Genomic DNA, 26,150 nt, shown 5'->3' with positions numbered 1-26,150 from the left:
ATAGTGGGCATCCCTGCCGCGTTGACCTGCTTAAGTTAAATTGCTTTGATACATGTCCATTTACTGTCACTTTCGCTAACGGTCCCTTATATAATGCTTTAATCCAATTAATATACTTCTCCGGTAAACTGAATTTTTGCAATACTTTGAACAAGTAATTCCATTCTACTCTGTCGAAGGCCTTCTCTGCGTCTAAAGCAACTGCTACTGCGGGTGCTTTATTTCCTTCTACTGCATGAATTAAGTTAATAAATTTACAAATATTGTCTGTTGTGCGTCTTTTTTTGATAAATCCAGTTTGGTCTAAATTTACCATTTTCGGTACCTGTTCTGCTAATCTGTTCGCTAATAGTTTAGCTATTATCTTATAATCTGTGTTTAGCAGAGATATTGGTCTATATGACGCTGGTGAGAGTGGATCTTTCCCTTGTTTTAGTATCACTGTAATTATTGCTGTTTTACATGAATCTGGTAAGTTTTGTGTCTCATCAATCTGGTTGATTACATCCAGGAGGGGCGGTATTATTAGGTCTTTAAATGTTTTGTAGAATTCTATTGGGAGTCCATCCTCTCCTGGTGTCTTATTATTTGGTAAATTTTTTATTATCTCTTGTATTTCTACTGTTCCAAATGGTTCTGTTAATTTATTTTGTTCCTCTATTTGTAGTTTTGGTAGTTCAATTTTAGTCAAAAATTCATCTATTTTCCCTTCTTTCCCTTCGTTTTCGGTTCGGTATAATTGTTCATAGAATTCTCTGAAGTTTTCCTTAATTTCTTTTGGATTATATGTAATTTGTTTGTCTTTTTTCCTTGTTGCCAATACCATTTTCTTAGTTTGCTCTGTCTTAAGCTGCCATGCTAAGATTTTGTGTGTTTTTTCACCTAGTTCATAATATTTCTGTTTTGTCTTCATTATATTCTTCTCCACCTTATATGTTTGTAATGTTTCATATTTTATTTTTTTATCCGCCAATTCTCTTCTTTTGGTTGTATCTTCCTTTATTGCTAATTTTTTTTCTATGTTTATTATTTCCCTTTCCAACTGCTCTGTTTCCTGGTTATAGTCCTTCTTCATCTTGGTTGCATAACTTATTATTTGCCCTCTAATGAATGCTTTCATTGCGTCCCATAGTATAAACTTATCTTCCACTGATTCCGTATTTACTTCAAAGTACATTTTTAATTGTTTTTCAATAAATTCTCTAAAATCCTGTCTTTTAAGTAGCATGGGGTTTAATCTCCATCTATACATTCTTGGAGGGATGTCCTCTAGCTCTATTGCCAATAACAGGGGTGAGTGGTCCGATAATAGTCTAGCTTTATATTCCGTTTTCCTAACTCTCCCTTGAATGTGGGCTGATAACAGGAATAGGTCTATCCTTGAGTATGTTTTATGTCTAGTCGAGTAGTATGAGTATTCCTTTTCTTTTGGGTTTTGTTTCCTCCATATGTCCACAAGTTTCATTTCTTGCATTGATTTAATTATAAATTTGGTTACTTTGTTCTTCCTGTTAATTTTTTTCCCCGTTTTATCCATATTTGGATCCAAATTCAGATTGAAATCCCCTCCTATTAGTATGTTCCCTTGCGTATTAGCTACCTTCAAAAAGATATCTTGCATAAACTTTTGATCTTCTTCGTTAGGTGAATATATATTAAGTAGATTCCAAAGCTCTGAATATATCTGACATTTTATCATAACATATCTCCCTGCTGGATCTATTATTTCCTCTTCTATTTTAAATGGCACATTTTTGCTAATTAATATAGCCACTCCTCTTGCTTTTGAATTATACGATGCTGCTGTTACATGTCCTACCCAATCTCTCTTTAATTTCTTGTGCTCCAATTCAGTTAAGTGTGTTTCTTGGACAAATGCTACATCTATTTTTTCCTTTTTCAGTAAATTTAGTAGTTTCTTCCTTTTAATTTGGTTATGTATTCCATTAATATTTAGAGTCATATAGTTCAGCGTAGCCATTTTATATTTTGTTTATCTTCTCTTTCCGTTTTTCCATCATTACCTTTCCTCCTTTTCCATTTCTGTTTTCTTATTTTCAACTCTTTACCAGACAACATTCCTACAACAGCCTCTCCCTTTCTCCAGTCAGATGTAATCTCTGCTTTCTCTCTCTTCTTCCTTCTTGTGCAGGTCTGATGTTGAATTGTGTAATAACTACAGAAAACCTAGCAGCACCTTCTGTTTTAGATTCCAAGTATTTACAATTTGTTCTGCATCTTCTTCCCAACTGGGGAGAAGGGATGGGGGCAATTAGTTGGGGGGGAGGGGTGGTGAAAAGAGTGTGGTCGGAGTGGTATGGGTCTTTCAGTTCATTGGCTGCTTTTCCAAGGCAGCAGGAGTTGTAGATGGAGAGGATGGCAGGGAGGGGGTATGTATGATGGCAGTTTCTTGTGGTCTTGAATGGAAGTTCCCATAGCCCTCATAATGCAAAGGTCAGGAGGCTCATAAAATGGGTGCAAGAACTGCAACCCAACTTTCAACGTGGACAAGACAAAGGTGAGGATTGTGGACTTCATGAAAGTTGAACACTCTCCACTCTTCTGTCTTGGAGAGCACAATGTTCTTTGTGGGCATATACAGAATGACCTATTTTGGACCCCCAGCATCATCTCATTAGTCAGAAAGGGGCTTCCTAAGGAGGTTGAGGAGGGTAAGGCTACTGGACCCCATCTTGACAACCTTTTACAGAAGCACAATTGATAGAGTCCTATCTGACTGCATCATTGTGTAGCAAAGCATCAGACCAGAGGTCAATACAGGAGGTCATCATAATGGCTGAAGAGATCACTGGGGTCTCCCGTTCTTCTAATTATGACATTTAAGGTGGGGTTGCTTCAATAGGGTTTAAAGAATTATAGAAGGCAGTTTCCATCCAGTACATGGTATCCTTAATCCACTACACTCAAGCACAAGAGCATCAAAAGTAAGTCTGCCAAGCTGGGAAACAACTTCTTTCCACAGGCTGTGAGATTGATGAACAGTATGCTGTAACAGAGCAAAGCATTCCAAAATGTTTATACATATTTATTTTAAATTTTTATACACTCACACGTGATTATTGTAGAACACTAGAGCACAATACAGGTCTTTTGGCCCTTGATGTTTTTGCTGACCTATATATTCCTCAAAAAAAAGTACTTAACTCTCTATTTTTCTTCCCTCCATGTGCTTGTTTAAGAGTCTTTTAAATGCCTCAATGTTTCAGCCTCCACCACCATCCCCGACAAGGCATTCAAGGCACCCGTAACTTGTGTTTTTAAAAAAAAAAATCTTAACCCTGATGTCTCTCCTCAACTTCCTTCCCTTCACTTTGTACACATGTCCTCTGGTGTTTGCTATTCCTGTCCTGGGAAAAAGACACAGCCTTGTCCACCCTATCTATACCTCTCATAATCTTCTCTCGTCCTTCTACGCTCCAAAGAGAAAAGTCCCTTGCCTAACATGGCCAATGCTAAAGGGGGGCATTCGCAGGCCGGCCATGCCCTACCAAATGAGTAATTATGCCCCCACCCACCCACAGCCCTAGTGTCACGTGGTTTCATCTCCATGCGCTCTAAGCACGCACGTTTGCCTGCTATGTCAGAGGGAGGGGGAAATGTAATGGCGGCACATAAAGGAAGTTCATGGCAGGTATGGTAATGGTACTGACTCCCCCACTCCCTGATGAGTGAGTTTTCAAACTGCAGTTCGTGCCCCCCACCCCAGTTACCCTAATACCCACTAATTAGACTTGTTCTGACGTTGACTCTGTTGCCTCAAGACTTATTTGCCAATCCATTTTGGCCGTGCTGCCCATTTTACACCCCATTAACCTACACCTTGGTACGTTTTGAATGGTGGGAGGAAATGAAGCCCCTGGAGAAAACCACGCAGACATGGGGAGAATGTACAAATTTCTTATGGACTGCATGGGATTTGAACCCCTGTCCAGTCCCGATCGGTGCCATTGTAAAGACGTTGCACTAACTGCTATGCCAACTGTGCCATCCTTTTATCCTGGCACAAGCCACTAGTCCTTCTACCTTCCTTCTGCACTCTGACCTGTCCTTGTTAGAGATCCTGCTAACAATAGTGGTGTTGCCCACATACTTATTTATTGAGTGGTGTTTGATCACACAGTCATGGGAGTGAAGGGAGTATGGTGGGGTGGGGAGAAGGGGGAGTGCAAAGTACACAGGCTTGCAGGGTCAGATGCTGGAGTACAATCATGGAGAAGGTGCTGTCACCGATCCTCACTGATTGCAGTCTGTGGGATAGGAAGTCATAGATTTAATTGCCTGGAATGGATATTGAGGCCATAGTCACAGAATTTGGGGATGAATTTGTTTGGTATTATTGTGTTGAAGGTAAAGCTATAGTCGATAACTAGTAGTCCGACATAGTGATTGTCCAGGTGTTTGAAGGCTGAGGCTAGGAACAGGGAAGTGATATTTGTTGTGGACCTATTGCGGCAGAATCTGAACAGGAATGGGTCAAGGGTGGCTGATAGGCTGACATTAGTGTGAGCAATGACCAACCTTTCAAAACACTTCATGACAGTGGATGTCAAAACCACAGGCCCATAGTCATTTAGGCCCATCACTACATTCTTCTTCAGAACTGGGATGATGGTAGCTTCCTTGAAGCAGGTAGGTACTTTAGCCTGCAGGAGACAATGGTTGAAGAAGTTTATGAATACTTTTGCCAACTGGTCTGCACAGGCATGGAGGACGTGCCCAGGGACTCCATCTGTGCTGGTCGCTTTCTGCAGGTTAACTCTCCAGGCAACCAATCTGAGTCTGTGGCAAGGACTGTAGGGGTCCAGGTGTGCCCAAGGTTGACGAGGTGTGTGCCTCTGGCTCGCTGACCTCTTGTTCGGTCATTGAGCTCATCCAAGAGGAGTGCATTATTGTTTGCTATTTTGCCCTGTTTCACTTCATGGCCCACAGTGACATGCATACTCTGTTACAAGAACCCAGTGACCACGAGAATCACAAATACAATAAACCCAGAGAGAGTGGTGAAAATGCAGAACTCACTACTGCCTGAAGTGCTTAGGTTGAACAGCAAAGGCAAACTCAGCAACAAGGGAGATGTGGAAGGGAATTAAACAAGCCCTGATGGGAAAAGAATTACAGAGAATATAAACGTCATCATTGAGTAGATGAGCCAAATAACCTGTGTAAGGAATTACACTGAATTTGTAATGACGTTGTTAAGGAAATTAATAGGTTTGGTGTTTGTACTGTACAGTATTAAACAATAAATCAAGATATCCAAAAAATGCTTTTACTGAATATAAAGATCTTCCTCATTCACTCAGGGAAGTTTATTTTCTCTTCACTCTGTCAAATTGCAAGATTTGCACTCTCATTGCGGAAAGATTCAAGTGTCCAAACTGAGATGTTCATCCATTATTCCCCATGCACGATTCATTAAAAAAAAGTTTACTAAATGGATCACGTCTGCTCTCTGGAATGCATTCATAGTGCATTGTCAGAAATCGGAACAATTTTTCTGAACATGCAGACTGCATAAAGGACAAAAGAGAACAGCAAAAAAAATTTCAACCTTGCTGGAAAAGTAACTTTAATTGGGGCTAGCAGTGAGTAATGCGTGGAAACGTTGATTAAAGTTGGATATATTGATTCATTTCCAACTCTGTTTTAAATAAATAGTCGCAACAGATTTTTCATGGTGCTTGTTGACAGAAATTCACTGCCGAGTCACTGGAAGTGGCAGGTTGTAATTGTGTTGTCTCAAAAGGATTGATCCCTCATGGTTTACTGCAGCTGTTCACCAAATCTTGTATTTTAAAATTAATTTAAAAACCAAATTGCTTGTCCAAAAATTTGGTGCCATCTCTAAACATTCCCTCCTGCCCACTATACAGATTAATACTTCATGCCTATGTGAAACACCCTGTAATAATTTGCAACCAAACAGCACATTAGAGGTGCCAATTATGTGCCACGAGATCACACTCCACCATATTCAAGGATAATTTCTTTTCCTGCCATTATCGGACTCCTTGAAATTATGCTGCCTTGACTCCTTGAAATTATGCTGCCTTGGCTCCATAACATCTGATCCCTTTCTCTAACTTTACCCTACTGAACTGTGTCTTTCTTGTACTATGTATGAGGTGTCTAGCTAGATTGCTCACAAAACAAACTCTATCACTGCATTTTGTTACATGTGACAATAAACTGGATCTTGTTTCCATTCCACCACAAATAAATCTAACTAAATCTATCCGATCAAGCCCTGTTCTAAAATTTTAAATTACTCTGACAATTGATTTCTTGGGTCTTCTTGATGTTTATAAAGGAATAATATTCCATGTGATATGAAGTATCGGGTTTTGAAAAAGGCCTTTCATCAACAGAGCACAATATTATGGATGAAATGTTCCAGAACTTCTTAACCATGCAATGCCCATTGTTTGGGGCTGAGATCAGCAAAAGTCCGTAGGTGGAGGGAGGAAGGTGTAGTGGTGGCGGTAGCAAATACCCACGGGGATCTCCTTTGTGCTATTATCAGAAGTACACAAGTCTTTATCAGGTCAGGGTACCAGACTTGCTAAAACTGTACTACATTGCATCTAGACTGGATATTCAAGAAGGTTTATGAAGTTTATTGTCATGTGCAATATTCAGATACACCAAAATTCTTACTTGCTGCAGCCACGTGGGTATATAAGAAACACCAAGTACAAAAGTATAATTACATTACCATAATGTTCCATGAAACAAGGAGAGATAATTTCACTGGGTGGGTACTTCATCATCAGTGTGAAGTTTCAAGATGGGCCAGAATGGCTATTTGTGAGGAAACTCACAGGAAGTGGGGTTTTGACAATTTAGATTTAACAAACTTCACCTTCTTCACTCATATGGGTTCTGAGTAATTTGAACCAAAACTAACAATCAATCTCCTGTTCATAATATTGGAGACTGATTTCCATTTTAAAAGGGGCATGTTTCTGGGCAGGGAGTTTTGGATATCATGTGGGTGTTAATAGTTGTGGGACAAGGTGGGCCATTTACCCTACTTTGAAAGGCACAGAAGTCAACCTCAAAGAGGGATGAACAAGTGAATTGCACAAAAGATACCAATGATTGTGGCTGAAGTCTGCATTGATTCTCCTCCAAGAACCACAATAATCATCCTCATTATATCCATTTTGCAACTTTTCACTGTTAACCTTGTTTAAAACCCCCATTTCCCGTGAAACAAGTAAATGAGGTGTATTTTTATTTGTTTTACATGTTTATGTACTGCCAACCTGAAACTTCCTCGAGGCTTTTAGTAGATTTTCCACAGGATGCCTTGGAGACTTAACATCAAAAACAATGCCGACTTTAACACAGTTAATGGGAGATTGGGCCAGTACAATTAGACCAGAACTAATCATTCAACAGTTTAATTGAGTAGGCATCATAAATATGTTTTCTTGTTTTACCATTGTTGTTTGAGTTAATGGACCTTATCTTTACATTTGGGTGTATTGTTGATAAATACGATTTGATTGCAAAGAAGGTTACACTATTAATGTAATAAAAGGCAGGCACATAAATAATGTGAATATTTAGTATTTTGACATGTGTTTATGTAGTAAAGTATTTATCATTGATTCATAAGTTTGATTTCAATTGAGATCTATGTCTTTTAAAATCTTTTGTGGTCTAAATGTTTTGATGGAAGCGCCTTCCAACTACTGCTTATTTTTTAACAATCCTTTATTGGCATTCAAAACATGAAATACAACACAAATTAATTGAATACACAGTGTACAGCATCAATAATTAACGTGTTAATTTGTCCATATGATGTGTTTTGTGTACAACTTTAACAAAGGTGTTAACTTGCTAAAAAGGCATCGGTAGGTTTCAAAGCAAAGCAATCATCAAGACCAAGGTGCCAGATGGTTCCAATTTTGCAGTAAAATTGTCTACTGGAAACACTCAGCAGGTCAGGCTGCATCCATAGCTAGAGAGAATTAATGGTTCTGGCCAATGACATTTCATTAATTTTGTGTTTTGGATTCAGAAAGTCCATCAATTTTTATTTCCTGTATCGAGCCCAAATAATTTGTCATATCGGCATCTCTGTAAATAATGGTCCAGCAGAACTTGTGTAAGATATATTGGCCCTGCTTCCTTATCTCTTTCTGTGCACACCTGTTTCTTGGAGTGTTGAACAGGAAATCCAAGTGTTGCTTTGTATGGAAGTCTGGAGTAGGAACAGATAATGGAATACTGCTATGCATCCAATCCCTGCTGGTGTGTTACAAGGTGGAGATTATGTGATTAACAGTGTTCCCAAGTGATTGTTAATTTTGTCTTCATTCTAAATGTGAAAGGTGCTAATATCACCTTCAGCAGGAAGGAGGATGATGTTAGCAAAGTGATCTATAATGAATAAACATTGAGAAGTTGGGGGGTCCCATCAAATATCTCAGGATCTCTTTTACTTTATCTGTCCTCTTTTTGCCTTCTTGATTTCCTTCTTGAGTGTTCTCCATCCTTTTTATTCTTTGAGGGATACACTTGATCCCAACTGCCTGTGACCTGACAAATGCATCCTACTTTTTCCTGAACAGGGCCTCGTCACATAGGTCCACTAATTATGCTAGCCTTGACTTTCACTCCAACCGGAAAATACTGGCCCTACACTTTTAAAAAAGCCTCCCAGTTGCTAGACATCACTTCACCTGCAAACAGCTTCTTCTAATCTACCTCTGCAAGTTTCTGTTTAATGGCATCAAAATTATTCTTGCCCCAATTTAGAACATTAGCTTGAGGCCAAATCCTACCTTTTTCCATAACTAGAACATAGAACACTACAGGCCCCTCATTCCTTGATGTTGTACCGACCCATATATGACCTTAAATAAGTATTAAACCCTCTCTTCCATCCATGTGTCTGTCTAAGAGTCTCTTAAATGCCCCCAATGTTTCAGCTTCCCACCATCCCTGTCACCTACAACTCTCTGCATTTATATAAAAAATCTTGCCTAATACCTCCCCTCAACTTCCCTCCCTTCACCTTGTACATATGTCCTCTGGTATTTACTATTCTGCCCTGGTAAACAGGTGTTAGCTGGCCACCTTATCTTGTAGACTTCTATTAAATTTCATCTCATCCTTCTACACTCTAAAGAGAAAAGTCCAAGCTCTGCTAACCTTGCTTCTTAAGACATATTTTCAATTCAGCAACATCCTGGTAAATATCTTCTGCATCCTCTCCATAGTATGCATATCCTTCCTATAGTGAGGTGACCAGAATGGAACACAATATTTTAATGAAGCCCAGCAGCCAACAGGCCTTCTTAACTATCCTATCCACCTGCACAGCAACCTTGAGGGATATATGAATTTGGATTCCAAGTTCCTCTATTCATCCACTCCCTTAAGTAACCGACCATTAACCTTGTACTCAGCCTTCTGGTATGTCCTTCAAAAATGCATCACCTCACACTTACCTGGATTGAACTACTGCCACTTCTCCTCCCAGCTCTGCATCCTGTCTATTATCCTGTTGTAACCTTCAACAACTTTAAGCTCTATCCATAACTTCTCCAACATTCATATGATCTGCAAACTTACTTATACTTCCGTCTCTTATTCAGGACATTTATTAAAAAAGAATCACAGAGCAGGGGTCCAAGAACAGATCCTTGCGGTACTCCACTGGTCCTTGACCTTCAGGCAGAATTCTTTCCTTCCACTAATACTCTCTGCTTTCTACTTGCAAGCCAATTTTTTTTATCCACACAGCCAAGGTTCCATGGATCGCATGCCTCATGAATTTCTGAACGAATCTCTCACAGGGACCTTGCGAAAATCCATGTCGACTACATCTACCACTCTAATTTCATCAATTTCTTTTGTTACCCCCTCAAAATACTCAATTAGGTGCATGAGGCAGTACCTTCCCTTCACAAAGCCATGCTGACTATCCTTGAGTAGATTACACCTCCAAATGCTCATAGATCCTATCATTAAGAATCCTCTCTAATAGTTTGCACACCACTGACGTAAGACTCAGCAGACTATAATTCCCAGGATTCTCCCCTATTACCTTTTTTTAAACAGGGGGATCATATTTGCCATTCTCCATTCCTCTGCCAGCCCCCATGGCCAAAGAAGCCTCAAAGATCATAGCAACCGCTCCAGCTACCTCTTCCCTCACTTCCCACAGCAATTTGGAGTATATCATATCCAGCCCTGGGAACTTGTCAATCTTGATGTTTTTAAGAAGATCCAACACTTCCTCTTCCTTAATCTTCAAATTGTCCAGCACATAAGCCTGTTCTATTCTGACTTCACTCCGATTTAAGGTGCTTTTCTCATGTGAATACTGAAGCAAAGTATTCATTTAAGACATCCTCGATCTCTTCTGCCTCCAGGTGCGTTGCCTCCTTTACCCATTAGTGGCCCCATCTTCATTCCCATCATCCTTCTGTTCTTCACATATGCATAGAACACCTTGGGTGCTCCTTAATCCTACCTGCCAAGGCCATCTCATGCTCCTTTCGAAAGAACTACAAGTATCATGGTCACATGTCGCGAAGTACTCCCACCCTCCCCTCCCCACCACTGACATTCAGTCTTTTGCCTTGCTTCATTTCCAACAGAAAGTCCATTGGTTGCCCCTCTCTAGTCAAGCCATCGACATTTTGTAAAAAGATACAAGATTGAACTATTGTACTCATGGACAAATGCTCACATTGGCAACCATATGACACTGTTATAGTCTCTCTGATGGAGATTCATTGTGTGAACAGCCAATTCAGGTACACATATCTTCAAAGCTACTGGGTATATTTATCAGAGTTTGCTAATTTTATGTTTGGTGAGATCGTTCACTTACAAAGCTCATGTGCAGTATGACCAAGGAGCTTCACTCTAATCTATTGATCATGGGACGTTTAGCCCTTGCTATCTCCGTGCTACCAGGAATGCATCTACTAATTTAAACCTGACTTTGACTGTGGGTGGGGGGGGGGTGGTGGTGGGGGGAAATGGAAGGTCTGGGCACCTACCCTGTCCATGTGCCATTGGTTTGCTGCAGTTACTTGGAGATCCTTAGCTTGGAGTAGAAGGTTATTAGAGTATGGCCACAGCTGATCCAGTCATTGTTCTGAGGCATATTCTGAGGTCAGCTGTCAAGGCAGAAGGGATAAAAATGTATGAGCTGCATTTGATGGCACTGTTCTTTGTAATATGGCACCAAAACTTCTTTTGCTATTAGAAGAGAAAGAGAAATTGGATGCCAGTTCATTTCTCCAACATCACTGAAAATCCTTTAGGTCTCTCCAGTATTTGAATCCTTCAGCTGAAGCTGAATTCCAACAGCACACCCTTGTAAAATACATACTTCATGATCAAAATGGCAAGAGCATCACAACAACCCATTTCATGGTTCAGTAAAACTCTCACTCCATGTCCTGCCTATAACATAGATCATCAAGGTTCTATGTGAGCCCTTCTCATTTATCAAGGAGAGAAAGGAAAATTAAGGTCAAGTCTTGGGTTCTGGTTCTTAGCCAAAGTATATGTGAAACCACTGAAATAGAAGAGATTCAGACTGTGACTAACATCAACCACACGAGACAGAGTGCAAGTCAAACGCTAGTTTTAAGAGACTAATATACACGGCTAGGTCTTGCCTCTGTGCAAGCCTAGGTCAGAAGGAGGAGCCTAGCTCTGGTCGGCTTTATTTCCAAGGTCGTCAGGTCGTGGCCCCTGGTGACCTAGTGGTGTAATAACATATCACTACGGAGTCCAAGTTTTGATCAAAAGCCATACAGGTAGCAGTGGTAACTTGGGTGAGATACCAGGTGCTGAACAAATTTAGATGTACAGCATATAAATGGGCCTTTCTGGGCCATAAGCCTGTACCCCCAAAATACACTAAGGGTGAGAGGAAATTGGAGCACCTGGAGGAAACCCACGCTGACACTTGTAAAAACTCCTTACAGACGGTGGCAAATTCAAGCCTTGGTTACTGGTGCTGTAATAGCGTTGCTTTAAAATAGCATTATTGTAAAATTAATTCCATCTACACCTAGGAAAAGCGTTCAAAACACCAAAGGGCACATCACACACTGGATCTCTTCGCTTTTCCCTCATCCTGTCTGGGAGGAGGTTGAAGATTGTGAAATCATGCACCAACAGGTTCAAAGACAGTTCCTTCCTTGCAGCCATTATACTCGTGAGTGAACCTGACAACAGTGCTCTCTCGCTGTCCGTGCTACAGACTAAATCACCATTTATAGTCTAATTGTGCTCTTGGTCTTCCATTTTAAAAGTTAAAAGTTCAGATTTATTGTCAGAGATATATACGACATCACATATATCCCTGAGATTTTTTTTCTGAGGTCAAGGCATAATTACCACTTATTAGTAGTGCAAAAAAATGGTACTCAAAGAGATACATATACATGTAAACAAAGAAAGAAATCTAAACAAACTGCAATACAAAGATTTTTAAAAATCAATAAAGTGCGAAAGTAAGAGCCATTAAATGAGTCTCTGATTGATTTTGTTGTTGATGGTGAAGGGTATCAGCTGTTTCTGAACATGGTGGTGTGAGACTTGTGCATCTAAATTTCTTTCCTGATGGCAGCAGTGAGAAAAGAACATGTGTTGGGCAGCGTGGATCCTTGATGATTGCTGCTGCTCTCTGATGGCAATGTTCATGATGGTAGGGAGGATTTTGCCTGTGATTTCCTGGGCTGTGTACATTGTTTTACAAGGGTTTCCACTCAGGGGTATTGGTGTCCCCATTCCAGACTGTGATACAGCTGGTCAGCACACTTTCTCACATTTGTACGGCTGTCTGAATTTTAGAGTTTACTTGCTGAACTACTCTTTTCAGTAAGAACCCTTCTTACTGTACCAGGTGTATTCTGAATTTTCTGGCTGATCCCATTGAAACTAAATTTGAACTACTGAGGTCTGTTTATTCAGAGCTGGAAGAAGTGCATACAATTTGAGGATCATTAAACACATTCTTTGAATATTTTCCGCAGGAAGCACAAGTAAAGAATGGAGTTGCAGATGGATCAGGGAATGCAGACTGTGTGGAAGACAAGTGGAGTGATTATGTACGACAACGGCGAGCCCCACATAAACACATACCATTTAAAACTGATGCTGAGCTAGGTAGTACAATCTTAAATTCTCTGAAGTTATAGTCGAATTTTTCAGTCCTGTATATTTGACTGGGTGAAGGTAACCACACTATGATGCATCTGTGTCATGAATTTGTTTATTTATGGTTCTTCAAAATTACTTTGCACAGAAGTCGAACATAATAACATTATTGAGGGAAGTAAGTTTATTGGATTCAAATTACTAATGCTTATCTGTGATAATAAAAATTAGGTTTAAGTATAAGAAATCATAAATTCAGCACCCCATATTTGGAGCCCAGTGATGAGGGAAAATGCATTCTTAAGGGAGGGGAGATAAAAATGACAGCTGGTCTTTGGAATGGATAGAATGTTCACCCAGGCCTGGGTGGGGAGTTGGCAAGGGGTGCAGAATTCATACAATGTGGCCATGTTAATGTGAACAGATGGATGGGCAACCAGCCAGCACTTGGAGAGTGAATGGAGGAAAAAAGTCAACTGAGTCAGGAAAGTAAAGTATCTTGTCGCTCAGTGGAGGGGCATGGTGGGGGGGGGGGGCTGAATTTTAGTAGGATCCATAATAGGTAGATAAGTTCCTTGCCTGTTTTAAGCCTTATTGAAAGGAGAATTTAATCGCTGATACTTACTGGAGAGTTGGAAACTGAAAGGGGATGAAAAGTGTTACTTATTCTCAAAACAGAAAACCAAGAACAGTTTAAAGACTGAAGATGAAATTATTAAATATCATCATAAGAAGAGATAGAATTAAAAACAGATGGCAAACCTGGCCACAAAAATTCTTTAGAGGAGGGGATTTACATTATTTAAAGGTGGGAGAATTGCATTAATTTAGAGGTTTGTGGAGTTAGGAAACAGGAGGTAGAAGATGCAGAACCGGAGAAGGGAGCAATTTGCATTTAAGTATATTGAGATGGAAGGAAATAGAGAACAAAGGTCTGTTACAAGCCCAGGGGATCCCAAAACCTAGCAGCATAGATATTCACTAAGACAAATGGTTATTTAAACAAAAGTTGCTTTTAATTATCTTTAAACATGAAAATAGGATCCATTGCTATTAACTTAACTAACCTAACTTAACCCCCTTCTAATTCTCAGCACATATGTGTGTGTGTGTAAGTTCAGAAAAGTTAATTCACAGTCCAATCTCACTTCTCATTCCTCCAAGTTTTCTGATTGCAGGCAATTCTTATACTGTGCACAGAATTTAACATTTATGAAGTTCACCGGGCTTTGGTACTTGAAAGGTAAATGATTAGTGCTCAGGAACGTTCTTGTCAGTTTCCAGAGAGAGATTTGTTGTTTGCTGGACACCCGCAACTACACTGATGATGTAGGCATTATGATTACAGTAAATACAAGGAAGCTATGTTGTTTAGAAGGGCAAATAAGCAAAAAATGTAATGAGATGTCAGTAAATTTGAAATGATGAATTTTCATAAAATCAGTGCTTTGAATGAAGGCATTTTGGAATTTAGGAGAAAGCAAGGATTTAATCAGGAGAGGGGCTACTAGGCTCACATGACATTATCTCCGTTGAACTGCTTTTATTAAAGGTGATGCAATATTAGTTACTTGGGCAAGCTTTTTTGAATGTAAAAATTGAGTTACAATAGCATTTCACTTTATTTGGATAAGCTGGTGCAGGGGTAGAAGAAGGGATTCTTCTCCAATTCATTAAGATGTTGCCTGGTGTGTAAGGAAATGCAAATGCAAGCTTGAAACATTTGAATTGTTTTGTTTTTTCTGTACATTGGTCTCTCTCCTTCCTTTTTTTTTCTTGCTTTCTCTCTGGTGCCCTCTCATTCTCTTGCTGCATTCTATTTTTGTCTTCCCTACAATTTCAGTTGCTCCCCAGCTTCTCACCTCCAAAATTTTTAAAAAGTAAGTTTTTTTTTGTTTGCAATTTGTCTGATTGGTAGCAATATGAGTTGTGGCTCAGGTGTTCATGGGTTCAAAACACTTCTGCTTGAAGCCTTAATTGGCAGGAAAACATTTATTGTATTGCCTAAATTGGAGGTTTCTGCAAAGTATTCAATCTGGTCACTGCCAAATCCTTTGAAATACTTTTATTTGATCCTTGGTTAGAGATCAACATGCAGGAGATGAATACACATATATTCTTTGTCTACATTATTATGTGTGTGTTATTTATTTTTAATACTCCATATTTTGTATGTTGACAGGATGGATCTTTTACTTTATTCCTCCACTGTGCTACATCCAGCTGATATTCATTTTAAGGTTCTACCTCACTCCCCATACTTGGAATTTTTGAATAGATCTGTTTATTTTATTGCAAACTGTACAATAGCTGAAATTACTATTAATATTCAGAAAAACAAATGAGTTACTTCCATTAAATTAATAATATAAAACATGTTCTCAATAAATGTATGGTCCAACTAAAAACAGGGTAGCTATCTGCAGTTTTTGATTGGGAGTTTTTTTAGTCCAGCTTCCAGGTGCAATTTTTATATTTATTGAGCAGCTGAAACATTAATTGATTTTAATCTTCCTTTCTATGGGAATTATAGGTGAATCTTGTAGTTGTTTTTTTTAAAATTGATGATACTGGCAAAGATCTCATTAATGACACTCTTAAAATATACTGGTGGATAAGGCCTCATTTGTCAGTGGAAGAGACCAGTTTTATTGTGGGGAATTGCTTGTAGTACACTGTATAGTCCCAACAATTATAATCATTTCTTTATTATACATCACACAATATGATGGCGATATTGATAAATATAAAGACTATTCCTTTTCTGTGTTTTTTTAAATACTTTATTTAAAATAAAACCACTTGGCAAACATTACAATATTTCAAACTTAATCCAAATACATGTGGTATTTTATCAAAAGGAAAAAAGAAATACAAAAGAAAGAAAAACCTCCTGTTCATCCCCCACCCCCTCCCCAAACCCCCTACAAACTTTAAAAAAAAGAGAGAAGTAAAAGAAAAAGAGGGGCCAGAAAACATCAACATTCTTTACTTTCCAATACTTTTAAATATATAAAAATTTATAGAGACCTATAAGAGTAAGGGTATGTTTGAGATGTATTTAAATTTTAATACCAACGTTTTGTAAATATTGGCTCTCTATACTTTACAAAATTTATGGTTTTTATCTCATAAATTATAAGTAATTTTCTCAAATTGAATACAACTCCAAACTTCTGCCTGCCATCTGTCCATTTTCAAATCAATATCTAACTTCCAAGTTATAGCAATACATTTTCGAGCTTTTGCCAAGGCAATTTGAACAAATTTTACTTTATACATATTCAGTTTTAATTTAGGTTTAATCCCTCAAATATCTCCCAGTAAAAATAACATTAGATTCTGTGGGAATCTTACTCCAGTTATTCATTCTAACAAATTACCCATTTTAAGCCAAAAAAGGTTTAATTGTGGAACAAGTTGAATGCAAAAAAGTACCAACTTCTTGTCCACATCTAAAACACAAATCTGAATAAGTATTGTTCATATTATGTAACCTTTGTGGTGTTAAATATAACTAATGAATAAAATTAAATTGAACTAACTGATATCTCACATGTGTCATACTTTTCATACACCCTCTACATATCTGAATCCATCTATGTTAATCTATTTGCTTATTTAAATCTACCTCCCATTTATGTCTTGATTTATGAACTCCTGTCTGTTGTGGCATTTGGTCTCATAGTTTCTTTCAGCTCTCCTTTGACTGACTATTACAAATTCTAACACGACATAGTTAGAGGGGATTTTTACATAGAAAGAGGTTTATTGGATATTGCTGAGGTGTTCATTTCTTGTTATCTGTTCTTGCATTAGTCCATTCCAGTTATTAACTAATGAACAAGCGAGTTAGCAGATCTGTTTCTGCCCAGCCTTATGTCTCTTTTGTCCTCCAGATGTCCAATTAGTTTTGACTATAAAGACTGGCTTTGAAATTGCTGAAGATGAGGATAATGCAAATTAGAAATGTTCAGCTATCATGTGACATCCCTAATTTCCTGATAATTTCTATGTCAAAATAATCAGGTATGAAACCTGGTCTCATTGTTAGTGGAAAATCTGTTTTTAAAAACTTGTTATTTCCAAATTTTCAACTAACCTTATTTTGTATTTAATTTCCTAAGAAATAGGAGCAAGAAGGGGCCATCAGGCCTGTTGAACTCGTTCTGCCATTTATTAAGATAATCTCCACATACCTGCCTTTTCTCCATATCCCTTAATTCCCCTACTGTGTAAAAATCTATCTAATCTAGTCTTAAATATATTTACTGAGGTCACCGCCACTATTCCAATCTACAGCAAATTCCATAGATTCACCACCATCTCAGAAAATCAGTTCCACTGCACCTCCTTCCTAAATCTACTACCCCAAATCCTGAGGTTATGTCCCCTAGTTCTAGTCTCCCCCACAAATGGAAACAACTTTACTACCTCTATCTTATCTGTGCCTTTTATAATTTTATATGTTTTTATAACATTCCCTCTCTTTCTTCTAAATTCCAGCAAGTTCAGACTAAGACGCCTCATAGGCTAACCCCCTCATCTCTGGAATCAACCTGGAGACCCTCCTCTGCACAATCTCCAAAGCCAATACAACCTTCCTCAAGTAAGGAGACCAGAACTGCATGTAGTACTTCAGATGCAGCCTCACCAGAACTTTGTACAGTCGCAGCATCGCCTCCCTGTTCCTAAATTCATTCCCTCGAGCAATTAAGGCCAAGATTTCATTTGCTTTCTCAATAGCCTGGTGCACCTGCAAACCAATATTTTGTGATTCATGCTGTAATTGCTTTCCATTTAAATAATAATATGATCTTCCATTTTTCCTTCCAAAGTGGATATTCTCACATTAACCAACATTGTACTCCATCTACCAAACCCTTTCCCACTCACTTTACCTGTCCATATCTCACTGCAGACTTTCCCTATCCTCTGTACAACTTGTACACAATTTTATGCCATCAGCAAACTTGGATACTAAACCAGTGGTTTCAAAACCTTTTCTGGCAGCCACCCCCTTGGCCTCCAGGCCACACCCCAAGTGCCCCCCCCCCCCCCCATATAACAGCACTTGAGTTGGTTAATGGCGGCACCAATGGGGGGGTGGTCAGGCAGGTAGTAATAGCACTGAGCAGATTGGTAGTTAGTGGCAGTGCTGAGCGGGGGAATAGTGATGCCACCAACATGGCGACCACTGAGTCCATCTCTTGCAAGAATGCCTTGTCACCGTTTATTTTGCTCACTATTACCACCCCGAGTCTGACCAGGAAATTACTGCACTGGCTTCTTCATTCAACTTTTCAGCAAACTGAAGGTTCAGAACTTCCCCCTATTTTCTCACCACCACCTTGGATCTTTTTACTGTCCACAGGGGAGGGGGGGGGTGGCAGTGCCCACATTGAGAATCACTATACTAAACTCTGTCCCCTCTTCCAGATCATTAATGAATATCATGAATATTTGCGGGCCCAGCATTGAGCCCTCTTTCACCCTGCTCACCACTGATTGCCAACCAGAAAAACACCACATATATTCCTACTCTGCCTTCTATTGGTTAACCAATCCTCTATCCATACTAATACATCACCCCCAACTCTGTATCCTTACTTTGTGTATGTCTTTTATGTGACACCTTATCGAATGCCTTCTAGAAATTCAAGTAAACACCATCCATCTGCTCCCCTCACTTGTTATATCCTCGAAGAACTCCAGTAAGTTTGTCAAACAGGACCTGCTTTTGCTGAATCCATCCTGTATCTGCCTGATGGATTTATTTTGCTCCAGATGCCTCGCTATTTCTTCTTTAATGACAACTTCAAGCATTTCCCAATTACAGATGTTAAACTAACTGGCCTGTAGCTCCCTGCCTTTTTCCTTTTTTTGAATAGTGGCGTGACATTCACAGTCTTTCAATCCTCCCGGACCTGCCCAGAATCCAGAGATTTTTGGTACATTTTACCAATGCCTCTCCTATAACTTCTGTCATTTCTTTCAGTACCCTGGGATGCATTCCATCAGGACCAGGGGACTTGTCTATCTTTAGACTCTCAAGTTTGCTTAGTACTAACTCTTTAGTGATGGCTACTGCATCCATGTCATCACCTCCCATCACATCCATAACATTTGTCTTTGGCTTGGTTGATGTGTCCTCTACCGAGAAGACCAACACAAATTTGTCCTTCTAAGCATCTGCTATTTCTTCATTACCAAATATCAATTCCTCATTCTCATCCTCCAAGGGACCAACCTTCACTTTATCCACCCTTTTCCACTTTATATAATTATTTTAAAAAATTACTGTCTGTTTTTATATTTTGTGCTAATCTTTTTTTCCATAGTCTACCTTCCCTCTCTATTGCTCCCTTTGTGGTTCTTTGTTGCTTTTTAAAGTTTTCCCAATCTTCTCGTTGCCCTCTGTTCTTGGCAAACTTGATGCTTTTCTTTATTTCCGTAGTTATCCAAGGCTGGCTGCCCCCACTCTTGCTTTCAACTGGAATATACTTTTGTTGAATACTGTGAAAAATCTTTGAAAGTCCTCAACCATCCCTCCATGTAGCCTGTGTTCATATTTTACCCTGGCAAACTCATCCCCTTGTAGTTTCCCTTGTATAGGCATAACACACTGGTTTTAGACCAAAACATTGTAACCTCCATTTGTATGAGAAACTCGATTATACTGTGATCATTTTTTCCAAGAGGATCCATAACTACAAGATCACTAATTTTAACTGTCTCATTGCGCAGGACTGGGCCCAAGATCGCATGTGCCCTTGTAGGTTCAGTAACATGCTGTTCAAGAAAGCCATCATAGATACATTCTATGAAGTCCTCCTCAAGGTTGTCTTGACCAGCCTGATCCACCCAATCTATGTGCATGTCCCCCACGATAACTGCTGTTCCATCCTTGCATGACTGCAATATTTCTTCGTTTATTGCCTGTGCCACTGCAACATTATTATTGGGTGGCCTAAAGACCATTCCCACCAGTGATTTTTTTTCCCCCTCCCCTTTACTATTCCTAATCTGTACCCAGATATTCAATATTTTTCTCATTGGATCTTATATCATCTCCCACTATTGCCCTGATCTCATTCTTAACTGAGCATGCTATCCCACTTCCCTTACATTCCAGCCTGCCCTTCCGTATTACCTGATATCCTTGGATATTTAATTCCTAATCCTCACCACCCTGCAAACACATTTCTGTAATGTTCACTAAATCATACCCCTTTGCACTGATCTGTGCCACATGTTCACTGACCTTGTTTCCAATACTACTGACATTCAGATAAAATGCCCTTATACTCATTGTACTTTTAAAATCTGGTCGTCTTTGCCTCTTTTGTACTTGACTTTTATACCCTCTACTCTTAATTTTCTCTTTTTTAACTTTTGCTTTTACTTTATCCATTCTTCTCCAATCTGTTGAACTCACCCTCCTACTATTTAGTTTAAAACCCTGTCCACAGTCCTAGTTATTCACCAGGATCCAGGTCCCATCATGGTTCAGATAGACCCTGTCCCCTTTGAACATTTCCTTCCTTTCCCAATTCTGGTGCCAATTTCCCATGAATTAGAACCCATTTCACCCACCCCAATCCTTGAGCTATGCATTTAACGCTTTCATCTTTTGAACCCTGTGCCAATTTGCATGTGGCTCAGATAGTTATTCAGAGATTACCATATTTTTGGTTCTTCTTTTTTATTTTAATCTCTAGCTCTTAAAACTTCCTTAGCAGAACCTCTTTCCTGGTTCTACCTATGTCATTGGAACCCACAAGAACAACAATAATTGGATCTTTCCCCTCTGACTGCAAATTCCTCTGCCGGTCAGATGAGATGTCCTGAACCCAGGCCCCAAGCAGGCAACACAGCCTATGGGATGCTCTATCCCTGTGACAGAGAATTGCTTATTTCCCTAACTATACTATCCCCGATTTCTACTACATTTCTCTTCTTTGCCCCCTCTTGAATGGTTTCCTGAACCATGGTGCATGTTGCCTCATAACTGGTGTCTTCATTCTGTTCTCCTCTGCTGATTTTTATAGGACATGCATTTGGTATCTTTTGAGCATTTTTTCCCCCAATATGAAATGTTTCACTTTTCATATCAGGATAATTACTGCACAAGCAACCAGAGTTCTGGAGCATTTGACCCAGAGGTGTGAATTTGAATGCCACAATGGGAGTGAGCAAATTTAAAGTCACATTATTAAATAAAAGCTAATCTCCAAGTAACCATGAAACTACCAAATTGTTTGCTTTGGGGGAAAAAAACCAACCTTAGTCACTAAAGTCCTTCAGGGAAGGTAATCTGATGTCTCTATCTGACCTGTGAATTCAGACCCACCAATATTGTTGAGTCTTTAGCCTCTTAGTTCAGGGGCAATAAATATTCACATCCCATGAACTTCCTGAGATCTTGCTATGTGGACCAGATTGAACACACCATTGCCACGACAATTGAATTGTTTATTGTTGCGCGTGCCAAGAAACCGTGAAAAGCTTTGTTTTGCACATGATGCAGGCAAGTCAGCCCATATGCGAGTACAGTGGCCAGTGCAATAATAGAACATAGATCATTACAGCACAGTACAGGCCCTTCAGCCCACGAATTTACTCCACAACAATCTATTTTTTGTTGCCTTCTTCATACCAATAACCCTCCATATGTCTTGCATCATCCATATGTTCATTTGAGTCTTTTAAATGTTCCGATTGTTCCAGTATCCACCATCACCCTGGCAATGCATTCCTACTTTTTGAGTAAAAACATCTGACATCTCCCCAGAACTTTCCTCCATTCACCTGAAGCAGATGTCCTCTGGTACCTGCTGCTGTCACCCCAGGAAATAAGTGCTGGCTGTCCACCCAACCTAGGCCCTCATAATCTTGTATACCTCTATTAAGTCATCTCTCATCCTTTGTCACTCCAAAGAGAAAAGCCTTAGCTCACACATCCCTTGCTTCATATGGCATACTCTTCCATCCAGGAAATATCCTGCTAAATCTCCTCTGCACCCTTCCTACAATTAGGTGTTAGATATGAACATAATACTCCAAGTATGATCTAACAATAATCTTCTAGAGCTGCAGCATCACCTTGTAAAATAGGCTGTGTCGCAGTAAGTCACAGAATGCAGCATATAGTACAGGGTTTAGCAAAAAAGCACAGTTAAAACTGCAAAGGCATCATCTTTCACCAATGGAAGGTCCATTTATAAGTCTGATAATAGCAGGAAAGAAACTGTCCTTGAATTTGGAGGTTCATGCTTTCAAGCTCATGTACCTTCTGCCTGATTGGAGGGGTAAAAAAGATAATAACCAGGCTGGTGTATAGGTCCTTTAGAATGTTGATGGATTTCTTGAGATAGCAGGAGGTAGAAACAGAGTCAATGGAGGAGAGGGTCATTTACTTGATGGACTGAACGGCTCACAACTCTCTGGACTTTCTTGCCAGCTGGGACAGTTCCTGTACAAAATTTGTCAGAGAATTGTAAAGAAAGCAGTATCTGATCACCTCTTCATTTGATTTCCAGAGACAACGGGTTCTGCCACATACATTGGCTTGAAAAGAAATACAGATCCAGGGCAACAAATTATAACATCAAATCATCCTCCAGCTGCAAACACTGAGCAGAAAAGCACCTGTGCTTCACCCACTGCAGCGTTCCTTCAGTATTTTATTACAACATCAAAGAGAGGCAACAACAGCCAGGTATCTTGAAAAACATTTCATGTGATGTGTTGGATAATGTTATGTGATACATTCATTTTTCCCTTTTTGAATGTGCAACAGAACCATTAAACATGATTGCAACATTTTCCTAAAGCTAACATGTTAGCTTGTCTAATCAAGCCTATTAGTTGAATTGAGAGAAGAAAGGGATGTTCCTCTGGTATGTTTTGACACCAACTGATTCCTTGTGTATTGTGGTAAGTAACTGATGGAATGATCATATGCACTCTATGCCTTCCCCCATGGGAGTTGATCTCATTAGATTGTGGTACTAACAGAGCATTCTCACTGCAAACCCTAGGAAGATAGCAGGATGATTGGAGTTACTGACTTACTAATCAGAAATTAGACTATTCATATCAGGAAAGGGCCATTTAAATTTATTTATTATTGTAACATGTACTGAGAATCAGTAAAAACCTTTACATGCCATTCAAAGAATCGCCATGGTTCACTGCCATTTTGCCAAAAAAAGGGAGAAAAAGAAAAAAATGTCCCTTCAGCAAGTGATTGCGCTGTCTATTCTGATCAGCTGGAGATGAAGCTCTTGCGCTATATACAACTGTCTAGTCTCTATCACATCCCTGGTGCTTATTCTCCAAATCTGCTAATGCCTTGAGAAAAGGCTTAGGATTCACAATAAAAGTCTTCAAAATGATGGAAGTGTTTGAAAGGATGGGTGCAGAGAAAATGTTTACGTCTGTGGGAGCAGTATAACAGGAGGCCAGTGGTACAAGAGATTGTCATGTTTCATGCACCAGTACAGGTTGAGTACCGCGAATCTAAGTTCCAAAAACCGAAAAGATCTAGAAACCAAATTTTTTTTAGTGCCGACATGATGTCACAAGTTGAAAAAAAATTCACCACCCGACTTGTCCATGTGGGGCTCTGACTCTATGTTGGTGCCAGTTTGTAACAACAGAGCTCTGTTGAACAAAACAAAATCTTTGCTTCTGGCCGGGAAGATGCCAAATGGAGTTGGGTCCAAGTCTTCAGTCTTTTGTACCTTACTATCCTTTTACTCTTAACATGCTTGTAGAAACCCTTCGGGACTACCTTCACATTATCTACCAAAGCAACTTCATGTCTTCTTTTTACCTTCCTGATTTCCTCCTTAAGTATTTTCTTACATTTTCTATACTCTTCAAGTACCTTGTTTGCTCTTTGTTGCCTATACCTGCTTTACACCTCTCTTCTTCTTAACCAGATCACCAATATTCCTTGAAAACCAAGGTTCCCTATGCCTGTTAACTTTGCCTTTAAACCTGACAGGAACATGCAAACTCTACTCTCACATTTTGGCCTTTGAAGGCCTTCCACTTACTAAACACATCCTTGACAGAAAACAACTTGTCCCAATCCACTCTTCCTAGATCCTTTCTCATTTCCACAAAATTGGCCTTTCTCCAATTTAGAATCTCAATTTGAGGACCAGACCTATTCTTATCCATAATTAACTTGAAACTAATGACATTATAGTCACTGGATGCAAAATGTTGGCCTACACATACTTCTGTCACCTGACCTGCCTGGTTCCCTAATAGGAGATCAAGTATTGCATCCTCTCTCATTGGTACCTCTATATAGTGATTTAGAAAACTTTCCTGAACATATTTGACAAACTCCAAGCTATCTAGCCCTTTTACAGTATGGAAGTCCCAGTCCATATATGGACATATATATAAAATCTCCTACTATCACAATTTTGTTTCTTACATCGGTCTGCTATCTCTCTACATATTTGCTTCTCCAAATATCTCTGACTATTGGGTGGTCTATAAATACAAACCTATCAGTGTGGACGTGCCTTTCCCGTTCCTCAGCTCCACCCATGTGGCCTTTGCAGATGAGCCCTCTGGGCTGTCCTGTCTACACATAGCTGTGATATTTTCCCTGACTAGCAATCCTACTCCTCCCCCCTCTATCATTCTGAAAAACAACGGAAGCCCGGAACATTGAACTGCTAATGCTGCCCCTCCTGCAACCAAGACTTACTAATAGTAATAATGTCGTTATCCCATGTGTCAATCCATGCCCTAAGCTTGTCTGCCTTTCCAAAAATACTAAATACACCTGAGAACATTTCTATCGCATACAAACATTTGATTTCTGTCATATATGCAGTCCTTGTTGATCTTTATCCTTCTCCACCTCACTATCTGCTCTAATGCTTTGGTTCCAAATCCCTGCAAATCTTGTTTAAACCCTGGAGCAGTACAACCAAACCTACCTGCAAAGATGTTAGTCCTCCTCCAGTTCAGGTGCAAACTGTCCCGTCGGAACAGGTCCCACCTTCTCTGGAAAAGAGCCCAATTGTCCAGAAACACGCACCATACCTTTAGCCACGTATTTAGCTGCATTAACTGCCTATAGGGTGTATTTATAGCCTCACTACCATGTTGGCACAGGTAGCACTCCTGCTGTGTATGCAACCCTGGAGGTCCTGTCCTTCAACTTTGCACCTAACTCTTTAAATTTTCTTTGCAGGACCTCCTTATCCTTCCTACCCAAGATGAAATATTATTATTTATAGAAAAATGAAGGAAAGATGGGAAATAAATGACTATTTAATTGTTCTGCATGTAATGTATCCTTTTTGATGATCCTAGTACTGATAACCAAGAAATATCCATTTTTTTTTTAGATTGATCTAGAGCGCTTGAATACAATGCTGGAAAATGGAGCAGATATCAATGCCACTGACAGATATGGACAAGGTGTTTTGCACGGGGTAAGGAGAACTTTATGGTGTGGTTTATTTTTGAAAAAGTATTTAGCTAATAGCCATAATTTGTCTTTAAGTGACTAAGATTGGAATTCAATTTTAAAAATGTGATTTAGTTCTGATATATGATTTAAGTAGGTGTAAATACTGTTTCATGAAAAGTTCATCCATCTTTGGTCAATGGTTGTTTCCATCTTCACAGATTCAATAGAACCAATTGCACATGGAATCAAAAGAATACGTGCACGTGTTCAATGCAAGCAATCAATTTTTTTGTCTTCCTATTTGTTAAATTAGCATTAAAAATGGCAGCTTGCACATATAAATTGTTTTTAATATTGCAACAAATCCCAAGGATGTACAGGAAAAGCTCTGTTTCAAAAAGTTAAAGTTGGAATTTTGTTCAATGAATAAAGTATGATCAACAATAACTGAATAAAATGGGAAATGCTGGAGATGGCCAACAAGCTAAGGTGCCCCTGAGGACAGAGAAACAGAGTTGATGATTTAGATTGA

At 39.3% G+C, this 26,150-nt stretch overlaps 1 protein-coding gene across 1 annotated transcript in view; it reads left to right on the top strand.

The window, feature by feature from the left end:
• Positions 1-26,150, top strand: part of LOC138752677 (transient receptor potential cation channel subfamily A member 1-like) — a 110,145-nt gene that overhangs the window by 8,888 nt on the left and 75,107 nt on the right. The window contains exons 2-4 of the mRNA XM_069915404.1: positions 13,044-13,176; positions 22,710-22,888; positions 25,554-25,640. Coding sequence (XP_069771505.1) covers positions 13,044-13,176; positions 22,710-22,888; positions 25,554-25,640 — 399 coding nt within the window. The remainder of the gene's footprint in view (positions 1-13,043; positions 13,177-22,709; positions 22,889-25,553; positions 25,641-26,150) is intronic.

This window comes from Narcine bancroftii, chromosome 2, assembly GCF_036971445.1.
Source record: "Narcine bancroftii isolate sNarBan1 chromosome 2, sNarBan1.hap1, whole genome shotgun sequence".
Taxonomy (NCBI): domain Eukaryota; kingdom Metazoa; phylum Chordata; class Chondrichthyes; order Torpediniformes; family Narcinidae; genus Narcine; species Narcine bancroftii.
The sequence above is the reverse complement of the archived record's forward strand: the minus strand, read 5'-3'. Positions and strand labels throughout refer to the sequence as shown.